This window comes from Ambystoma mexicanum, chromosome 8 (genome assembly GCF_040938575.1).
Source record: "Ambystoma mexicanum isolate Mex_15411 chromosome 8, UKY_AmexF1_1, whole genome shotgun sequence".
NCBI classification, from domain to species: domain Eukaryota; kingdom Metazoa; phylum Chordata; class Amphibia; order Caudata; family Ambystomatidae; genus Ambystoma; species Ambystoma mexicanum.
The window spans coordinates 518153806-518175316 of record NC_090929.1 but is presented as its reverse complement, the minus strand read 5'-3'; the positions used below and the strand labels follow the sequence as shown (position 1 = coordinate 518175316).

Here is a 21511-nt window from a genome sequence, read left to right as displayed (position 1 = left end):
ACTTGTCCTTCCTGAGGAGTTTGCTCAAACTGCGCAAGTCCATGATGGGTCTCAATCCCCCGTCTTTCTTGTAAATCAAAAAATAAGGGGAATACCATCCCTTGTTCCTCTCCGCTACAGGCACCAGTTCTATGGTGCCTTTCTCCAGCAGGGATTGAATTTCCTGCGCAAAGAGCGGATCCGGACTCTTCAAAGAGATTCCCCGGTGGATTGTCTTGAGGCCTCTGCTGGAAAGGCAGACAGTAGCCGTGGGTTATGATTTCCAGATCCCACACATCTGAAGTAATGGCGCGCCACTCTGCAAGATGCTGCGCCAGCCTTCCCCCATCTGGCGAACCATGGGACATGGCCTCAAGACTGAGCTGAAGAGGCTGCTGCGTTGCCTGATGGCAAAGAGGCAACAGCCCGAGCGTCCTTGGCACCTCGAGTACCTTGTTTTCCACCTCTGGCACTCCTATGGTGGCCACTTTGACTGGCAGCTTCTCTCGCTTTACCAAAGGATGAGTAATAACGAAAGGAACCACCCCTCCATTGCTGTCCCCTAGGACAAAAAGGCAGAGGTTGTCGAACTGCAGCGCCCAACGACTTCGCTGCAGCCTTTGAGGTCTGCAACCTCTGAAGGCTCTCGTCAGCCTTTCTGACAAAAAGATGTTCCCCATCAAAGGGCGTCTTGAGGAGCAGGGCCTGCACATCAGGAGCAAACCCCGACTTCGGCAACCACGCAAACCTGCGTATCACGGTGCTCGCCGCCATGCACCGTCTGACGCAATCTGCCATGTCCAAACCCGACTGAACGGCCTCACACATGGCATCCTTGCCATCCTGAACCATGGCAAGGAAACCATCCCGTTCGTCCCCTTCGGGAATATGTTCAGCCGCCAAGGAAACACAGTTCCACAGAGTGTGCGTGAAACGTGGCAAGGCACATATGGAGTTGGCCGCCTGAAGCGCCATACCCCCTGCAGAAAACACTTTATTCGCCCAGCCGTCAAAACGCTTGTCGTCCCTATCAGGAGGGATGGTAGGGTACGACGCCTGCTTTGCCGGGGCCGTAGCCGCCTGCACCACCAAACTCTCCGGAGTAGGGTGCTTGGACAAGTAGCAGGGGTCACTACTGGCTGGGTGGTATTTTCGCAGCAAAGACTTGCCCACTGCCGGGAGACTCTCCGGAGCAGTCCAAGCCGCCACCACCCTCCTCTGTAGAGCCATATGAAACGGCAGTACCGGGTCAGTTGGTGGACCAATTGGTGGAACAAACTCCCCCGGTGGAGCAGACCATCCTAAGTACTCGGTGACCCTTGACATAAGGCGCCGGTACGAAGAATTGGCATGAGTGCCAGGCTCAGGCCTACAAAACTCCACCTCCAGAGAGGTGTCCAGCCCACTAGCATCATGCTAGTCTTGTCTTTAAAACCCTCGCCATCACCCACAAATGCCTCCATGAGCTCGCACACCCATACCATTCACAAAGAATCACCAGGCATACTGCCTCAAGGCCCCTCAGAGAAGGCTATTCCAATACTATCCTCACACCTAAAATCCGGAAAGCCCGAGCAGGCGGTTCCAGCTTTCCGACACTGGCCGCCGCAAATTGGAACACACTCCCTCCTCACCTGAGACAGATCGAATCCCACCAAGTGTTCCGGAAAGCCATTAAAACTAAGCTGTTCAACTAAAAGCTAAAATTGGTACCACCCTTTCTTAGGTAGAACCAGCATATTGTTCTCTATCATTCTGCATGTATGTAACCTGTCATGCTATGCTGTATCCTACCGGGAAGCCTACGGCGCCTCAACCTGTATGTCAAACCTCTTACATATTCACATATTCTTGTAACAGCGCCTCGATGTCCCTGGGCTGCAAGTGCGCGATACAAATGCAAATAATGAAATAAAATAAATAAATAAATAAATAAATAAATAAAATGCAGGGACTGCCTCAAGGCCTCAAACTGGCTATGGCCTGAGAGAATCTCGTCTGGCACCGTGTCAGACATCATGCCATCATCAGAGCCCTCATCCACCTCTGAAATGAACTCCAGATGGCAGTAAGAAGGCACAGAACCTGAACCAAAGCCATGCTTGACCTTGGCCACAGCCTTTCTAGGTGGTTCCCCCAGGCCACGGGGTACCCCTGTCGACACAGCCTCGAAAGGCGTTGAGGGCGTCTAGTGAATCGGCGTCGACGCTGAGCGTCGCGTCGACAGCATTGACGGCGCCGACACAGTCCTCGAGGCTGGGGCCCCCAGCGTGTCCCTCGACGGCCGGGATGCCGATGGCGTCGACGACTTCTTCGAAGGCAAGCCCTCGAAAGAGTCCGTCGACTACCTCGGCGCTACCAGCGTCGAAGTCTTCCGTGAAGACACCACAGGTTCACACGGTCTCGAGCGCGTCGAGTACCGGGACCTGGATCGAGCATGCCGAGAACGATTTCCCTTGTCCGAGCGGGACCTTTCCCGTGAATTGTGACGACCACCCGAGCCCGAAGGCATGCGAGCAGTGTCTCTCGGCTGATCACGACCGACCCCACTTCGAGGCACGGACGGACCAGTGCCCTGCGATTCGAGAATTGCCAACATATTCTCCCCGAAGGAAGCCCATTCCTCTGGTGTCGCATGCTTGATGGGCTAAGTGACCCGCCGACGGGCGGAGTCCTCGGATGAGGACGGGGAAGGCGACTGATGACGGCGCTCCCGGGAGTGCCTCGAAGACAGAGGAGTGGCGAGACCGACTCCTGGACCGAGACCCACTGGACTTCCGACGACGACGTGGAGTCGCCCCTCGAGTCGTCCATCGAAAGCCCTGCAGACCTCGGCTTCCGGGGCTTGGACACCTTACCTACCGATAACCTCTTCTTGCGCTCCCACAAGGCTTTCGACGTGAGCGACTGGCAGTCGACAGTCATCCGTGTCATGGGCCTCCCCGAGGCACCAGAGGCAGGCGTTGTGCGAGTCCGTAACCGACATTTTGGACCCACAGTCCCTGCATTTCGTAAAGCCTGGATGCCGTGTGGAAGACAAGGTAGACATCTTCACGAAGAAATACTTCACAAACACCAAACAGGTTTGAAGAACCGAGAAACAACAGAAACTCCAAAGAGTCGAGGCGTGCTGAGATTCCCGAAGCGAACACGTTCGCGGAAAAAACAGAACTGAGGCTACGGGCGTTGTGCGTCCTACTTACAACATCCAGTGACGGCCGTCGGAGGAGGTCCTCGAGGGTGGCGTATCGACATCATCGACACAGATGCCCGAAGCAGCACAGCTGTGGTGATTAGTGTCATAGATATGGAATACGTCGGAGGGCACAATCCCCTCGAAAGTTTCAGCATTGTAGACAGGAGGTAACCTTTTTAGGCTATCTCCTGTCAAAGGTGGGGAGAAGTCTGACACCTGAATGGATACAAAGCCTCTCTAGGATGTCTGTTCCAAATACACAGAAAGCGGTTAGAGCCTTGATAGGCATGGCTTCGTACTGTAGACAGTGGATCCCCAACTTCTCATTAATGATAAAACCAATGTTGGCATTGACAAAGAAGGGCATTTCTTTGCCTTTACCCTGGAACATGGATTGCCAGAAAGCTTTTGATCTACTCAAGGCTGCGTTGTGTTCAACACCAGTTTTGGGCACCCCAAATTATGAAAAGGCCTTCGTTTTGTATGTGCATGAATGTGATGGATGCGCTTTGGCTGTTTTAACGCAGGAACATGGAGGGAAGAATAGACTGCGGTTATTTTTCCTCCACACTTGACCCTGTTGCATGTACTTTGCCGAGATGTTTGAGAGCTATTGCTCATGCCACTGCATCTGTAAAACAAGGTGAGGGTATGGATCTGGGTCACTCCTTAACCGTGATGGTACTGCACTCTGTAGACGTTCTATTAAACAGAACACAAAATCTCACATCAGCATGATTAACAAGATACAAGCTGATTCTATTTGCACCACATATCCAAATTAAGAGATGTTGCGCATTAAATCCGGCTGAACTATTGCCTCTTCCGCAAGAAATTGCTTGCAGTGACAAGACGTCACATGACTGTCTCTATACCACAGAGCAAGAAACTAAAGGCAGAATTGACTTAAATGATACACGGTTAAAAGATCCACAAGGGGAGCTGTTTTGCAATGGCTCCTGCTTCAAACCTCTGGATAGTACATCCACTGCTGCTTATGCCATCACTACATTAAGCAATATTGTGGAGTCTAAAAGAATTCTGCATAACTCTGCGCAGGCCGCAGATATTATTGCTTTGATCCGAGCTTGTGAACTTTCCGAAGGGCTTAGTGTGAATATATTTACAGACAGCCAGTATGCCTTTGGGGTGGTTCACAACTTCGGTAGATTATGGGCCGGGAGAGGTTTCTTGACCTCCCATGGAACTAAGATACAACATGGCAATTTGATAGTTCAGCTACTCTCAGCACTTGCGCTTCCTACTCAACTAGCAATAATGAAGTGCGCAGCACAACAGAAAGTAACAGATGATGTGGGGTGAGGAAATGCTTTTGCTGACAGAATAGCCAAACAAACTGCCACTGATTTGCATTCCGAAATGTATATAATGAGAGAAGTCACTAACTTTTGTATAATAGATTAAGGAATCGGCTCTATAAAAGACATTCAGGCTGATGCCACTCCAGAATAGCTTAAGTAATGGGCTGAGGGTTTGGCAAGTTTAGACGAAGAAGATTGTTGGGTAGATAATACAAAGAAACGAGGGATGCTACCTGATGCTTATATCACCGCTATGGTTACAATGGCCCATGGTATAAGCGCTAGAAAGATCTGTAAATTGTTAGATCCTGTCTGGATGAATGTAAATATTCCAAAAACTGCTGAGTGTTTGGTCCAAAATTGCATGGTATGCTTACAGCATAATGTGGGGGAAGGGTACATCAACACTGAGGGGTAGTTTCGGTCCCCCCTCTGTACCTTTTGAAGTTACAGATTTCAATTTCATTGAAATGGAACATTGTGAGAATTACAAATATGTTCTGGTAGTTATTTGTGCATTCAGCAAATGGGTCGAAGCTTTCCCTTTAAAAGTGGCCACAGCAATAATGACGGCGGAAACCATGCTGAAGGAATATTTTCCTAGGTTTGGTTTGCCAAGGGTCATTTGGTCAGACAATGGTCCACATTTTATTGCTGCTGTTATCCTGCAAGTATGCGTGGGATTATAGATTGATAAACGGTTCCATTCGGCCAGACACGCTCAGAGTGCCGGACTTGTAGAACACCACAACAGTATATTGAAGAACAAATTGACAAAATTTGCGCCAGTAGCAATTTGAAATGGCCAGATGCCTTACCGATAGCTCTATTGTCCATGCGGACGACCCCACAAGCAAAAACTGGGTTCTCTCCCTATGAGATAATCATGGGTAGACCAGCTAATATTTGGAATATACCCAAACCCAAGCGGTTAAAAGATGTATAGCATTTGCTCCTTTCTGAGTACTGTGACCAGTTAACTCAAAACTTGTATTTGATTTATCAAAAGGTGCGAGAAGCCCTCCCAGTAAAATATGAGGGGCCAGGTCATCGACTCTGACCCGGTGACTGGGTGCTCATTAAGGCATTTGAAAGAGCATCCTGTATCGCACCTCGCTGGAAAGGACTGTTTCAAGTCCTGTTGGCCGCACAGACCGCTGTACGAGTAGAAGGAATACGACACTGGATTAACGCATTGCACATCAAGAAGATACCCTTTCCTCTGCCTCACGATGAAGGAGAAGAGAAGGAGATTGTACACTCTGTTCTGAATCACAAGTCTGTTCTAACCGACACCGAGGGTGTCCTGGAAATCCTTCCTGAGCCCGTGGGGCCTGGGGAGACTGCCGCTTTGCCTTCAAATTCTTCAGATCTTTCTGTACCATCGAGCAATCTTGCTTTTGCTCCATCACTTCCTTCAGGAAGCGATAACACTCTGTTCGCAGATCATGCCGTACCTGGAGTCTTGAGGTACGATCTGCGTCCAAGGAATCAGACTTCCAGCACAGCATCAGCTGTGCCCACAAAGAATCATCGTTGAGCCAGTCCCTTGTCACTCTCTCACTGAAAGAGATAAATAAGAGGCAGGGACTGGCAAAGTTACCTTCAAGCAAGATAGGCCATGTGGTCAGGAGCCACCGACGGATGAACTAAAAGAGCCTAACTGAGAGGCTTCTAAACGGACTCTGAGAAACAATGTCCTTTCCTAAATCTACTCGTGCTGTTCAAGCTATTGGTCTTGTGGCTGATAAAGAATCTGTTCATCAGAGATCATGGTCCCTGAGGACCCATTGTTTTTTAATGACAGTACTGGTCTGCCTAACAATTGTGCCAGGTTTATGGTATATTGAAGGGGTGTGTCCGCTTGAGAGTTTGTCACTTACGGAAATGATCTCCACTGCGTCTCCACATTTTGTGCATCTGCACACTTCCTCCTCGAGACTCCCAACATAGATAGGGTGATCATAACCACACCTCTACTGATCATGAATGCGACCCACGCGATTCTAAACAGAACAAATTGCTGGGTGTGTTCATACTTGCCACAACACAGGGAAAAGGGGTTGGGCTGGTATATTCATCCTTTTTCTTTAACTACCGCATACTACGCCTCACTAAGGGCACTATTCTTTGGTCGTTGGAATGGCAGTATTTCTGGGAAATTCGATGGGACTAATTTGAATGAGTTCGAAAAACGAGTCCCGACACCTTTGGGATGTTCCCTCTTTGCAAATAGGAGCACATTCAGTTTTGCTTCTATTAGGCCTTCTGATAGACTCTCTAGTCATTTTCAATAACTGATTTCTTTCAAGATGGCTCCCGTAGGCAACCGGGATGACATGCCTCCTTCCTACACTATCAACCATAGCCTCAACTCGGTTTCCTTCTCTATACAAAGGAATAGTCCTCAGCCAATGGGTACATTCGAGGGTTATACCAACATTGAAAATCTAACCAGTGAGGGCAGACCGTTGTATGTAGGAGACCCCATTTACTTGTCTGTGGCAATGAAGCTTATCCTTGGTTACCTAGATATTGGCGGGGTACTTGTTATTTGGGTATCTTGTTACCACGGGTATATGTGGCTAGCACCTCTGAAGTCTCTAGAGCTCGTCCAAGGTGGGATGAGAATGGTGATACTCCTTCATGAATCTTGGGTGATGTAGCAAAATCCTTTGTGCCCTTTTGGGGACAAATAATGAATTCTGAGGATATTAGAAGACTAGCAAGGGTACTGGATAAAACCATTAACAGAACCACCAATATTCTGTACAACATGACGCGAGAGCAAAAGGCCATTAGATTAGTGGCCCTCCAAAATAGGATGGTGTTAAACGTCATCCTAGCTGAGTGTGGTGGGGTAAGTAAATTGGTGGGATCTACGTGCTGTGTTTTCGTACCCGACTCCTCCTCTACCATATTCAAGCCAATACAAAATCTACATACCTCGAGTACAGAAGTACATGTCCCTGAGGGAAACTGGAATCTTAGTGCTTGGTTCTGGAACTTGTTACATTTGTGGGGTTGGAAGCTCTTTGCACTCCTAATGATAGTTCTTCGCGTTCTATTGTTCTGTTGTTGTATACAATGTGTTCCTGCCATATGTTCGATGTTAGGAGGATGTTGTGCACAAACTATAGGTACATTAGGACCAAAAGTACATGCGCCCAAGAAAACTGCTAATGCCTTTGTAATGAAGAACATTACTATCAAGGAACTTATGGCGATTGAGGTTTCTGAAGAATGTGATTCAGGATGTACAGACATTGAGGCATGGGGTTGAGTAAAGCAAATGTTTGAGTAATGCTCTTGGCTTAGGCCAAAAGGAGGGTTTGTTAAACTGTATTCATATAATACTGCCTTGTTATGAATATTGGCCTAAGCCCATTCGCATTGCACAGAAAACAGCGTCTGAAATGCTTCGATTTCTGATCAACTTCGCCGCCATTTTAAGAATCGTCCGCCATTTTGATTTTGACACCTGCTTTGTGTTCTAAAATGGTGGACTGTGTTTTCGACTTGCAGCTGAGCCGAACGACCTTTGAGTTTTGTTAATGTTTAGGCTGACCGAGAGCAGACTGTTTGTTTTATGCAAAGAAACCTTGCAACTCGAATGAACTGCAAATCAAATGTTGTCTGCACTCACAAGCCTCATCCTTATATAAACAATGAGACAATGTAGAACAAACTCAGGTAGTGTGCTTTTTCTGAACTGCATTGTAATGATTCCTGAAACAAGGCTTACTGTGGATCAGAGAACCAATGGCATCATTGTAACTTCATGGACATGCAAACTTGTTTAATCCGTTGTACAATATTGTAATATTTGACATGTGAACTGGGCACGAACCCTAGCATGTAACTTATTAGTTTGGAGAGGGTCTGGACAATGCTTTGAAACTGCATAAAAGTGATAGGCGTATTTCATTTAGTGGTACTAAGCCTCGATATTTCTTTGGTCTTTCACTACCAAAATTACTTTTCATAACCCCCAACACACAGTCATGTCTACCCCCACCACGCACAAATACACTTTGAGTCTATAATGCCTTCTATGCATACACCAACCCAGGGCCATGCCTCCCGCCACACACAAATACACGCCGTCTCTATCCAAATACCTTCTCCACATAACCCCTACCCACAGCCATGCCCCGCCATGCACAAATAAACTGTGGCTCCATCCAAATGCCTTCTCGGCATAACCCCAACCCACGGCCATGCTCCCCCACCACCACACCCAAATACAGTGTGGCTCCATCCAAATGCCTTCTCAGCATAACCCCAACCCACAGCCATGGTACCCCCGCCCCACCACCACGCATAAATACACTGTGGCTCCAATCAAATGCCTTGTCGGCATATCCCCAACCCACGGCCATGCACCGCCACACACAAATAACCAGTGGCTCCATCCAAATACCTTCTCCACATAACCCTAACCCGCAGGTCTGAAGAGATGCATATTGAACTGATCGTTACTTTACTAATGAACAGGCATACAGTTGTCTACACACTCAGCACTGATACATGCACTAGCACTCACAAAGATCATTCAGGCTCATGGACACCCATACAAAAAGAAGACGACGTTGAACAAATTATGGTTCCTAGTGGTAATATTACAGCAGCTTTAACATATTTTTAAATTCATCCCAAATACATGAAAAACTGAAATATTGCAAAGGAAAGATGTTCAGTTGTTACCGAGGGGGGGGCAGGTCAGAAGTACTGAATCACAATACACATTGACTCTAGCCAGCAATGGGCCAGACATAACACACAATAAATGAAGGGTTGCACGGACAGTCCTGGCACTTACCTTCCACGCAGCGGCAGCCCGCCTGCAGCACCCAGGCATACATGTCCACCCTGGACTGCGACATCAGCTGATCCCCAGCCAGGTAGGTGTTGTGGGACGAGGCAATGAAGTAGCTGCTGAGAGGCAGGCTCATGTCCTGGTTGACCTGGTAATGCTCCGGGTTGAAGATGTCCCCCGAAGGGCTGCGCATATAGTTTGTGAAGCCTGCAGGGAAGTGATGAGAAGCGGTTTAAGGGTAGACTCACACTCCCACCATCATCTCTCATCCACCCCACCACATAAATAAAAGATTGGATGTCCTCTTTCCAACAATACAGATAAGAGGATGGCATAACACCCCACTCCTCCCACCCAGGCCGTAATCACTTGCTGCAGTTATACCCTCCAATAGGATTGAGGGTATTTGTTATTATTGGTGCTAACCACGTTTCTCCAGAAACACACTATTAACTGACTTTTCTTTCTCGGGAGGATAGCTCAGCGGCAACGTGCTCGCCTTGGAAGCAAGACAACACGGAGTCCGCGCTTAGAAACCTCTGGGTATTAAGCTTGTTATAAATAACCTATCACATCATATATCAAGCAGCAGGCTGCTTCTATGTAGAGGATTACTCCAAGTGGGGTTCGAGAGTGCTCTAGAAAGAGGAGATAGCCAGGCACAATGGGATTTGAAAGGGGAGTGCATTCTATGGAGGAAGACCTGCGTTACACAAAACTAGCACCTAATTATTTTGTGGTGAGGGCAGTAGGCGGGGTCTAGGTGCCAATAGAGTGTTTTATTACAGGGGACAGAGCGGGACCTCCGTTTTGTGGTCAGCAATCACATGGCCTGCTTTGTTGAGGGCATTCTGAGTCAGTTCTACTGAGACTGGCACACTCACAGAGGGTATTGGCACATGCAATGAAGACATTGTCCGTTGTGCAGGCGGGACGGATGCGAATTTCCTTGTGGTGAACTTCCTTAACAGTGTAGGGGGGGAACTCTAGTGTTGCCCGAACTAGAAGTGTCATTTTAGGACTCTTAATTTGGGAGCACCTTTCCAGGGGATCCTACAGATGTTTTGATGACTTATTATGGGTGATGGGGTGGATGAAGATGGTGTGACCTTGAGGAATGCCAGAACAGATATCAAACAGTCAAGTAGGTCAGGTAACATGAACTTTGTTTTGCTTTATCGAGTTTAAAGTGGTTTCAATATTTCAGAATTCAAGGTCGCTCAGATCTTTAACCACAGACAAGAAATAGTAATGTGTTTCCTTGACGACAAACTAGATCTGTGTGTCATTGACATGTCAAAGTAGACTGGGCAGATGCATCCTTCCGGATGACCAACACGGGACCATCGAGCCCTACAAGGCACTACAGGTTACGGAGTTCGATTGTGAGTGCGCGGTTTTGAGTTTGAAATGTGGTGCCATGTCCGATTAGAATGCATCTAACCTTATGAGTCATGTGTCTGAGGCCTTGGTGGCGTTGGCAATGAAGTTAAGGAGGGCACTGTAGTAGACAGAGTAAAAAGACTTAGGGTGCTAAAGGAAAAAGCGCATACATGAGTGTGCTCCTCATCAGCAGTGGCTCACCACTAAACCTTAGGCAGAAGAGGGGGCTTTCTTTGCCAAGTTTGGGGCACAGTGCTTACTTCGGGTAGGAAAGAAGGGCTGCAGTTGGGTAGACGATTCCTAGGGTGGTGGGATCATGGGATGGTTTCTAAAGGAGTGCAGTGATGTGTTTTTATGCACCCAACTAGCGTTGAAGAACACAGTGCTAAGCTGCGAGATGGGTAAGGACGTCCGTGTGGTCTTAAGCTAGAGGCAGAATGAATTCACCCGCGTCTTGAGATGGTTACATGCTGCAAGAGAGATAGATGCCCGAAAGGTCAGGTCCGATGGGCTTCGATGTTCCGCTGTCCGACGGCCGTCAGTCACTCTGAAGGGGCAAGCAAGTTTAGGGATGTTTGGTACGGGCTGCACCATTGTGGCTCGTGCACAGAGCAGCCAAGGGGTGAGTAGAGACATTGAGGAAGCCGGGCTTATTGGGGAAGATTCCCTTGCCTGTTTAAGGCATCTTGGACAGGGGAAGCCATGGAGATCTTGCTTGTAGCTTGGGAGTCAGGTTGCTGGTGGCAGCTCAGTCCACAGAAGCTTTCATTCAAAGCTAAGCACGCTGACAACACTTAGATTCCATTAGAAGAGTGGCACAAAAGTAAATGCAGAAAAAACAGAAAAACTTCGGCTCCCACAATACAATATAAACCCCTAGTATGCAATGCCAAAACAAATAAACGGAAAAACAACAAGACAACCAAAATATGTTGCCCGAGAGGTTAAGCACTGTGCCATGAAAACATGTTCAAGGATATCTTACAATTCTTCAATTTAAGTTCTTCTGGGAGTGGCTAAAGGCTACCTTTTTACTTAGAACATTTGAGAGTTTGTGTATTTTAGATGAAATTAAGATGTAAGACTTGATTAAACCTAACTTGAGCATCAACGCTCCTGCGACTTTTGCTTGGGGTTTTCGCTTCTCCTAATTGGATATGATATAATATGATATGATATGGCATTTATAACGCGCCTTTACACAAGTGTTTCAAGGCGCGACGAGGCAGGGAGGGGGGACATGGGGAAGACAGACAACGATCTTACTAGACCAGGTGTCATTCAGATCGCGCAAGTGCATGGGAAGGGGGGAAAGGGAAAGTCCTAGGGGCAAGGGAGAGGGGAAAGTGCAGTACATGGGATAGTGGAAAATAAGATAAATATTTAAGGGGACCGCTGGATCCAAGCACTATGGGTTTTGGATTGGATCTGCTTGCCTCTAGGAGAAGACGTAGCCAGATGAGGTTCCAGCTTTCTATTCTGTATGGGTCTGCCGAGAGCTTGCCATAGACTTGATCCCGAAAGATCTGAAACGGAGGGGTGGGGAGAAATCCACACTAGTACTCTTGTATATTACACAATTGTATAGTCTGGTATTAAAGACACCAAAATGATCATAAGTGTCACACAGGGTCTCTGTTGACTGGCAATATGCCTTCAGCTGAGGCTGGGCATGAAGTGTCGCAGTGAATGGACCGTGTTTTGGGAGTCAGGAGGTGCTAGTCGATGCGGCAGGAGGGTGAGCTCGACTTGGGGCAGGGAAACTTTTTGTTTGGGGTCGACCAGGTTGAAGAGTGGGGGAGTAAATCGGGCATCACACTTTTGTGCCACAAACACAATGGAGGCAAGGGGTTGGGGGCATAGTTATGTTATTAACTGGTATTGATGATTTAAACGACGATTAATGTAGACCGGGCTCTTTTTAGGCACTTCAAGCAGACTAGTATACGGTCTACATGCGGACAGCCAGTCTCAGCATGCGGAATGCCTCCGGGAGGCTGCCGGCATACATCACGCCACATATCCCGACATTCAGAAACACTGAATTTCTTTTCAGTTGCCTAATTATATCTATATTTAGCTCTCTGGCGAATGTCACTCCATTGTTTATTTACCTTTCCAATTCATACCCGAGTGAGAGTCCCAAGGCCAGCAGTGAATACTGCTCGGTGGGGTTAAGTGTGCACTTGTCAAAAAATGTGTGCACAATAGAGGAACTGACTCACCTTTTCATCTCGTCAAAATCCATTTAGTTGAGTAATAGTAAAACCTGTATGCACAGTGTTATGAAGCTACTGGGAGGGTGGGGACAGAACACAAAGAAGAAAGAAATGATCACAGCACGTGTGAAGTTCCATCACCCCTTCAATGGCACGCAGCTACTCAATGAACGGGCTCAAGACCTATGAGCATTCTTTGTATCAGAAAAAGTGCCCACAACACAATTTTCACCTTTCTACAGGAGTGACACCCCTACCAAGGGAGGAAGTGACAGCTCTGGGGGAGGAGCCGCAGAATGCTGAGGCTGTGCCGTTGTTTTGACTGGCTGTAATGGCTGCCAGGCGAGTTGGTTAGGACACCGTCCACGGAGAGCTCAAAGTGTGGTTTGAGGAGTTGCTCATTGCCACAACATGCACAAAGACCGCTGAGGAACGAACTCATACAGCTGTGGATGTGGATCATGTGGGGTTTGGAGGGTGGAACCTTGAAGAACCAGGTGACCTTTGAATGTTCATTCGGGGATTTGGTAGTGGGGCGCCATGTCCAATTTTGACCATTTTATGTTTGAGGCCTGGTGAAGAAGGTATTGGGATGACCACATGGATGCTAACTAGTGCTTCCCAAACACAGTATTCTCATGGTCCATCTTGGGGCATTTGGAGGGTGAGTGATAGAAGTGTGAGTGTTTTTCAGCATTGTTGTTGGTACAAGCCTCCTTTCCAACCCCCCTCAGTCGACTAGCCCCATAGTCTCCCCAAACCCACCTGCCACTTGTTTTACGCCTGGCAGAACTGGATATCAATGAAGCTACTGGTCTGCATGGTAGAAATCAGTTAGCGATCCCCTCCGACCCCCGGGTTAATCTTTCTCTGTCAGCCAGACCGATATTGTTGTGACTTCGGAGGTGGGGGATTGTGCATATTTGGGAGGTGGGCTGGTAACTGCTCTGTGTCCTAAGCGTCCCCTCCCCCTGAGGCAGCTCTTGCCCCGTAACAATAAATCCTGATTAACAGAACAGCATATGCCTGTAGAAGGTCCTAGGTAGTTTTGTTTGGAATGAAACATGCCTGACACCTTGATAGAGGGAGAAGGGTCATAGGGCTGTGATATGATTTGATGGTATAATAATAGAAATACAAAGTAACTGGCCAGAGCAGTCTCAGCTATTCATGTATTGTTAGTGTAACCTGTACTTTGTGTAATTTGCATGGATTTCTTAAAACCTTTTATATAGGGGTCAAAGTTGATACGTGACATTTTTATCAAGTGCAGAGTCACACAATTCATAACATTTTCTATTTTTTATTTTTTTGTAAACATTTTCTTTTATAGGTGAAACATTTATACGTGTACTGCTTTATAAATAATACCATTAAAGGCAAGCTATTGCCAAAACAAGGCATATACATGCATTAAAGATGTTGAAATTTGATGTAGTTCAGACAAAGGTTTTCCAATAGAGGTTTCCTGGATTCCATTCGCCTCAGGCCACACACAATCTATCCCATTTATTACTCCCCCACCCACTCCGAGCACAGAGTTTTAACCTTTTACTTTGGAGGGGCCAAGTTTCACCTTTCTTAAGTTCATACGAATAGTAGATTAGTAGACCCTCCTGCATACAGAGTGCGCCACACTTCGAGTTCGTTAGTTCCAGAATTGCGGCTTTTATTTAGCACACACAATACTGGAATCCATGCTTAACAAATTGCCCTATTTGGTAACACGTGTTTCGGCATTTGAACAGTGACTTTCTCAAACCAGGGCTGTATTCTGCGATGGCTTTGTCTGATTGTATGCGGTCTGTTGTACTAGTGTTAACCGGGTTAAATCCCGTTGTGCGTGGCTCATGTCGCTGTGTGCCCTGGTTTGAGAAAGTCACTGTTCAAATGCCGAAACACGTGTTACCAAATAGGGCAATTTGTTAAGACTGGTTTCCAGTATTGTGTGTGCTAAATAAAAACCGCAATTCTGGAACTAACGAACTCGAAGTGTGGCGCACTATGTATGCAGGAGGGTCTATTAATCTACTATTCATATAGAGGTGGGGGTACTGGACCTCCATCTCTCCAGCAAGTGCGACAGAGAAACGAGCGCAATCGAATTTTATGCAGCAAGGTCGTAGAGTGTTACTAATTTGGCTTCAAATACCCTTTATCCTTTCAGTTCAAGTTCGTACGACTTTGCTGCACCGAAGTAGACTAATGCGCCGAGGCACCTCCTATATCAATAAGCAATTATATTAATTAATAATGCTGCACACAAACCTAGTCCTGATAGTAAATTGGACTTGGGTGGTTAAGCCCCCCCCCCCCCCCCCCCCAGACAATTTACAAGATCTACTTTATGTATCCCTGACATGGCCTGCTCTAAGCGCACTAGATACAGAACACCAATATATTTCACAGACGGGGTGCAGCTGCACACTTAGTGTACCCCCTTTGCACATGTATCGGAATAAAAAGGTGCCTTTCCATCCTAAAAAGTTGTCCTGCGGTCATGGTGCTGTGCGGAAGCCTGGGTATAAACCGGGAGGATTATTCATGGTTGGGGGAGCAATGACTGCAGGTGCAACACAGGAAAAGTACTGGGCCGACAGATGAAAGAGGGAGACTGGAGTACCAAGAACACACGTCACCAAGGTTTTCAATTTTATTCAGTGCCTCATTTTAATTGTCGTTTGTGCTAGGATTGATATTTGGACATTTTATATAACACACGTTGAGTGATGATTGAATAATTGGCTCTGTGTGTAATAACTTGGAGAAGTTACCCCCTTCAAACAATGTTGACGATCTCAAGATTCTACCTCAAAGTATACAGCATAATTCGCTTTCCTCACATATTTGCATCTCTCCCTGGAAACCAATTATTTCTTCCATGCCACTCAAACACTCACAAATTCACCTATACGCCTCTGGCACAATTTACTCCACCCAGCTCAAGTACTCCATCTTCTCCACTGCTCTCAGATTATCTCGTGCCTTCGCAGACTCTTCCTGTCATTCTTCTCAGTTCATCTTTATACATTCCTCTTAGGCACCCCCCGCCCCCACCCTCTCGCCTGTACTCTCGCTGTGTATACTGTGAAGGCATCATGAAGCAGAGACAGACAACACAATTCAAGTTTGGCCTATGAACCTTTTGTTTAAACTAAAATAAGGTTGGAAAAAGCTCCAACTTGCCCTATGCCAGGGTGGGAATTCCCCACCTAAATAAAGCTATGGGTAGTCTTTGTCAGGAAGTTCAAATCAAATGTCTATCTGTGTCCAAACCCTATGCTTTCCCTCACATCTATTTGTATACAATGTGTAGAAATGTCAGCACCTAAATGATAAGTGTTCAAAGAAAAGTTCAGAGCTTCATCCAGCTCTTGGTCTTCAAAGCATTTCTCTTCCCCAAGGTTTAAATAGTTCACAGTGCAAAAAAGGATTCCCTTCCCCACGCGTTCAAGTCCTTCAACAGTTTCAACACAACACAATTCCTTGGGATATTTCCCAGCTCTTCTAGCTTTGTTGCCTTTCACCATTTTTATAGAGTTCCATTCCTTAACTTCAAATCACACAAGATTTCCTTTAGAACCAATCACAAGCTTCTTTGTGGTATTTTAAGTAGCTTTTACATTAATGGGTGTACTCCTTCTAGGCACAGTTTTTGGACCACATGGTCGAACGATTACCAGTCACGCAACCAGCACCCCTTATTTACTCCTCCTTCATTTACACATTGCCTCTGTCATATCTACAGTGGTACTTGGCTTATTTTCATTTCTCATCCTCATGAAGCTTTGCAGTTGCTTTTTTTGCCACTATTCACGTGCTGCACTCTCACACACTCTCCTGACTCTTGCCAATAACTGTTTCTTCAAGCTGCACAATTCCTTTATATCATGTGATCATAAAACTACTTTCATTCATAACAGTGTTCAACCATATGTGATTTCATTCAGATTAACGATAAAAATGCTTGCTTTCCTTAAAAGAAATATTCTAAATACTTTTGCTTTCATTCAGTTCAATATTCAAAATGCTTGCTTTCATTTAAATCTGTATTCACAATGCTTTTGCTTTCATTTAGTTCAGTATTCATTAACTTTCTTATAAGTCTTAAATGCTCGCCTGCAGTCCCGGTGTCACCCTTCCTAGGCTGACTCACCGGTTGGTGCTTGCAGCATTCCAGTGAGACTTACAGCTACCACAAGCTCTTTCCCTCTCATCTAGCACCTCGCTCCTTCCCCGCAACAGTTCTCTGTGGCTCCACTCCCACCTCCGATGCATCTCACAGCTCAGGCCTCCCTCTGCAGCTTCTCCTGGTCACGCCCGTTCCTTCTCCGTATTCCGCCTCAGGCCTCCAGCTTCCTTTGGCCTCATTTCCCTCTGCATCCACTGCATCATTCCTGGTTCCCCAAGCACTCTGTTTGCCATGCCATCTTGCTGGAGAGGTCTGCTCTCAGCCAGCAGTCTGCACACCTGCCTCCACAGCCGACTGTCGACCGGTTTGCACAGCTGACTCCCTTCAAACCGTTCTTGCCTATTTTAAACTTCCTGCAAGGTTGATTGGTCCGAAAAGGGTTAAACCGCTCATTGCAGACTTGCAGTTCTACATTGCCTGTGCCTGCCTCCTCCTCGTCGTCCCAGTACAAAACTGGTGTCTGTGTGTGAGAGAGTCAATAAAGAAGGGATGTATGGCTCTAGTCTGTCGCTTCCTTATCCCAGTACTTGACTATTGTTTACTGGGAGATAGATTACTGGAAAAATAGGGAAGGGACTGGTAATAGCCTATTGAAATAGCTGGGGGATGTCAAACTCATTACAGAAGGGAAATGGAGGCTATTGTGGCTCACCTAAGGGTGCCTAATCCCCACTCCCCATGTCTCCTCCACCCAGGTGATCCTCCCTCCCATATCCATCCCTGGGTCAGGATCCAACAGTACACTAATCTCAGGCGGCTAAGTCCATGTTTAGGGATCACAACCTTCTTACTACATGGATATAACATATATTCTACAAAAAGATAATGTGGGTAAGTGTGTCTATATAGATAGGTACCCGGAAACAATTATGCAACTAGCATTTTATTCACATACATTTATAATTATACAATTTTTATTCATCACAAAAGATTTTAACAATTATAAAATGATCACGTCACGTAAAAGATTGTCTAAAAAGCAACACAAGTGAAACAGAATATGTGCGTCTGATTCATACAGTACAAACAACACCTGCGTGTGACTCTTCACACTGGGGCCCTCGGTTTGTTGATGTGATGATTGTTAAAAATCTTTTGTGATTAATACACATTGTAGTTCTCTCAATAGGCGGGAGGAACCACCGGCTGATATTGGATTAATTCAGTCTGAGGCCAACACATCCCTTTCTATATCTGACCAAACATGTATGGCTCCCCAATATAATGAATCTGCCTGAAGTGGGCGGAAACAATGACACATCCCTGGGATGTCCTATTAATGCTAGCACCACCGTGCTGCCCATCAGCTCCAATGCGGTGACCCATAACCAGCTGTTCTGCCAGGTCACCCTACAGAAGAACCACATACTAATATAAAAGTCCCACCCGGTTGAAGTATTCTTTCTGGTGGATCTACTTTTAAATGTGCTCTTGCCAGCAAGATCAATAGGTTTCCAATCATATTCCTCCATTTAATCCAACGCCCTCTGGGAATTTTTAGTTTTGGTCATTTTAGTTAAACCAGTTGAACTTTAGCAGTTTTATTGTCATTAGGGTATTTACTGAGGGCGGACCTAGCTTCAGGAAGCATCAGAGCACTTTACAAGTCACAGGGGGAGGAAAGAACAGATTGAGGGCAGCAGGGGAGCAATACAAGGGAGCTGAAGTTAACCAGGGATGAGGTGGGGCAGGGCGGGAAATTAGGCATAAAGGAATCTACACTCATCCAGGGGAAGAAAACAGCTAGGTGCAGATAGCCCAGTCTCGGGTAATGTGGGGGTAATGGACGCGGAGTGGAACCAAGTGTCAAGATGTCAAGACTCGTTTGTAAAAGGAAAGCATGATACTGCAAACATGACCACTGAGATACAGCCATCTTGCGGCCCTGTAGAACAGATATTGGCCCATTACTGAAAGTCTGTCTGAAGCATTTTTATGAAGGAGCCGCCAATCTCTGTGCGCAAACAGACCCAGGGTCATATAAATCAGAATCACGTGCACAGGTTTGCGCATAGGCATATGGGAACTGCAGTTCAAAATTAAAGCACAGCAATCGGCTTGGAATGTATGCAGCATTCGGGGCGTCCTAGCTGCGGCAGCGCCCCGGGCAGCAAGACAAAGATTTGGTGGCCCTGAGCACGCATCCTGGTCATGAGGGCGTGGGAGGGTGGCTGCCAAATGTTTCACTAGGCGCTGATGGAAAAGGATCAGCGCCCTATTGTTATTTCAATAGGGGCCCTGCCGCGCCCTCACCCATCACATCAGCTCGGGGAGATCTTGAAAGACTCCCTTGAGCTGGCATGGTGGGTGCTAATGGCGCCCCGGGTGGTTGTCCGGACGGCCCTGCCCTAAGGCTGGCGTAGCAGCACTGCAAGCCTGTAAACTTTGCAGATAACATGTCACGGCTAGTATTCTTTTGTGCATGAGCGTGCTACACAAGGGTTTACTATGGGCACATTACAATGCACCAGCTACAGTCCTGCTGTAATAGTTCGACTCTTGAAAAGCTTGGTATCATCACCAGGGACGTCATTTCACCAAAATGCCAGGGGTAGCGGAAGTGACATCACACGACCGTTGACCCCTGATGACATCACATCAAGTGATATCATTTGACCCCACCCCGAAGTGATATCATGGGAAGCGATGGAACACGACCTTTCACCCGTTTACAAAACAGGAAGTGGCATCACATAGCATTGCACACTATGAAAAATATGGTTACGATATCACTATAATGCGCTGTACATTTCATACAAGAATGGATCACCATATGTATCGTTAAGATCAGTGTCTATAGGCCCATATTACCAAATTACTGTGAATGCAAGCAGACGTCCCTGACCAAATGATATTGATGTGTTATTATATAGCACTTAAGCTTAAGCGCTTTATATAGAAAAAATATACACCCAATATCACCCAACCTGTGTTGGTACTCATTTATCAACCTCAGAAGGATGAAAGGGTGAGTTGAAATGTTTAAAAACAGAATAAATCAGTGACTCACCCCCTGAAGTGTGCTTGAAATAAACCTTTAATGAGTCTAGCAATTATTGTGTAGAATTCCAAGAAAGACACATTATTTGGTATTCCTATTCTTGCTGACTAGTGGCACTCCTGTTCTTATTTATCGTCTTTTTATTTTTATTTTAGAGGCAGCCTGAACAAGAAAGCCAGCCACTCCAGAAGTAAAGAGCCACATGGTGCTGGCCATTCCTCAGGAGCTTGCATTACAAAAAAACAAAAAAAAAAAAATTAAAAAAAAAGTAATATTTATTATTTAAAAAATTTTTTTAGAGGTTGTAAGCGAGACATCAGGGGACGCATTTGCAACCTCTGGTGACCCCTAAATGACATCCCTGATCACTACTTTACATTCTGTGCTTTCAAAAATTTGATAAAATAGAAGAAAAAAATGCACTCCCCCACCATTCAAAGATGTACTTGAAAGAACATGTACATATATCGGCACGTGCCAATCACCATGCACAAGACAAACAGACAGTTACCTACATATGCATTTGCTGTAGGCAAAGTTCTCTCTTTTAAAAGAAAGTGATCAGAAACATAAAAGAAGGGGAACCGACGGTCGCAAATCATGGACGAAAAAAGAAATATCCAAAAAAAAGTTTTCTAGGTACTTAGAAATTCATATGCGTACCATTCCTGAATGACAATTGATATGCAGTGAGTAACCCATATTTTCTTCCTGTCCATCAGCCATCGCTCTTTATGAATTATTCCTCATTTGTGCTTCTACTCAATGTTCTAATATACCGAAAATAATTATTTTTAAAAAACCTACAGGAAACTTCTGTGGTGCATTCTGGGATCCATATATTATGTAAACGAGCTCTGGCTCTCATACACAACCTAACCCAGCCGCTGAGACACGGAAATGTTAATCCTCAATCCGTTCCCATGGTATTCACACCCCTAGACCTAATGAGGCTTTGTGGAATTGTTTTCATCCTTGGGCTCAGAGGCTTCAACATAGATCTAAATGGCTCTTTGGACTAATGCGGCGACGTCAGGGAACTATGTTTGACCTCATGGTCACGCATCAAAATCATGCAGGTCCACCAAGCTCTTCGCCCGTCTGAGGATCATATAATGAGTACTATTGATTTGGGTAACAATAACAGATGTACCATTTATGTAGCCCCAGTGGGTGAATATGTGCTCTATAAATACATCTGTTCTGATGTGTCATGCATGCAGCACAGTCTTGTAAGAACCCACATTACTTATGATCAATGTGCCTTCTTCAGCCCACATTTAAGGAGTTCCACTATTGCTCCGTTCCTAGGAAACGGGATCGCAATGAATCACTTTTCAGGGCCCTGATGAAATATCTCTATTCAGAGATCTAACAAAAGACCACTATTCCGTGTCCTA

The 21511-nt window shown here is 46.1% G+C and overlaps 1 protein-coding gene across 6 annotated transcripts in view; it reads right to left on the bottom strand.

Moving 5' to 3' along the window:
* The window catches only part of PLCH2 (phospholipase C eta 2), a 2067875-nt gene that overhangs the window by 451914 nt on the left and 1594450 nt on the right, over nucleotides 1-21511 (bottom strand). For all 6 annotated transcript variants that reach the window (XM_069610192.1, XM_069610193.1, XM_069610194.1 and 3 more), the window contains one exon: nucleotides 9320-9523. In XM_069610192.1, the coding sequence (XP_069466293.1) occupies nucleotides 9320-9523 (204 nt within the window). The remainder of the gene's footprint in view (nucleotides 1-9319; nucleotides 9524-21511) is intronic.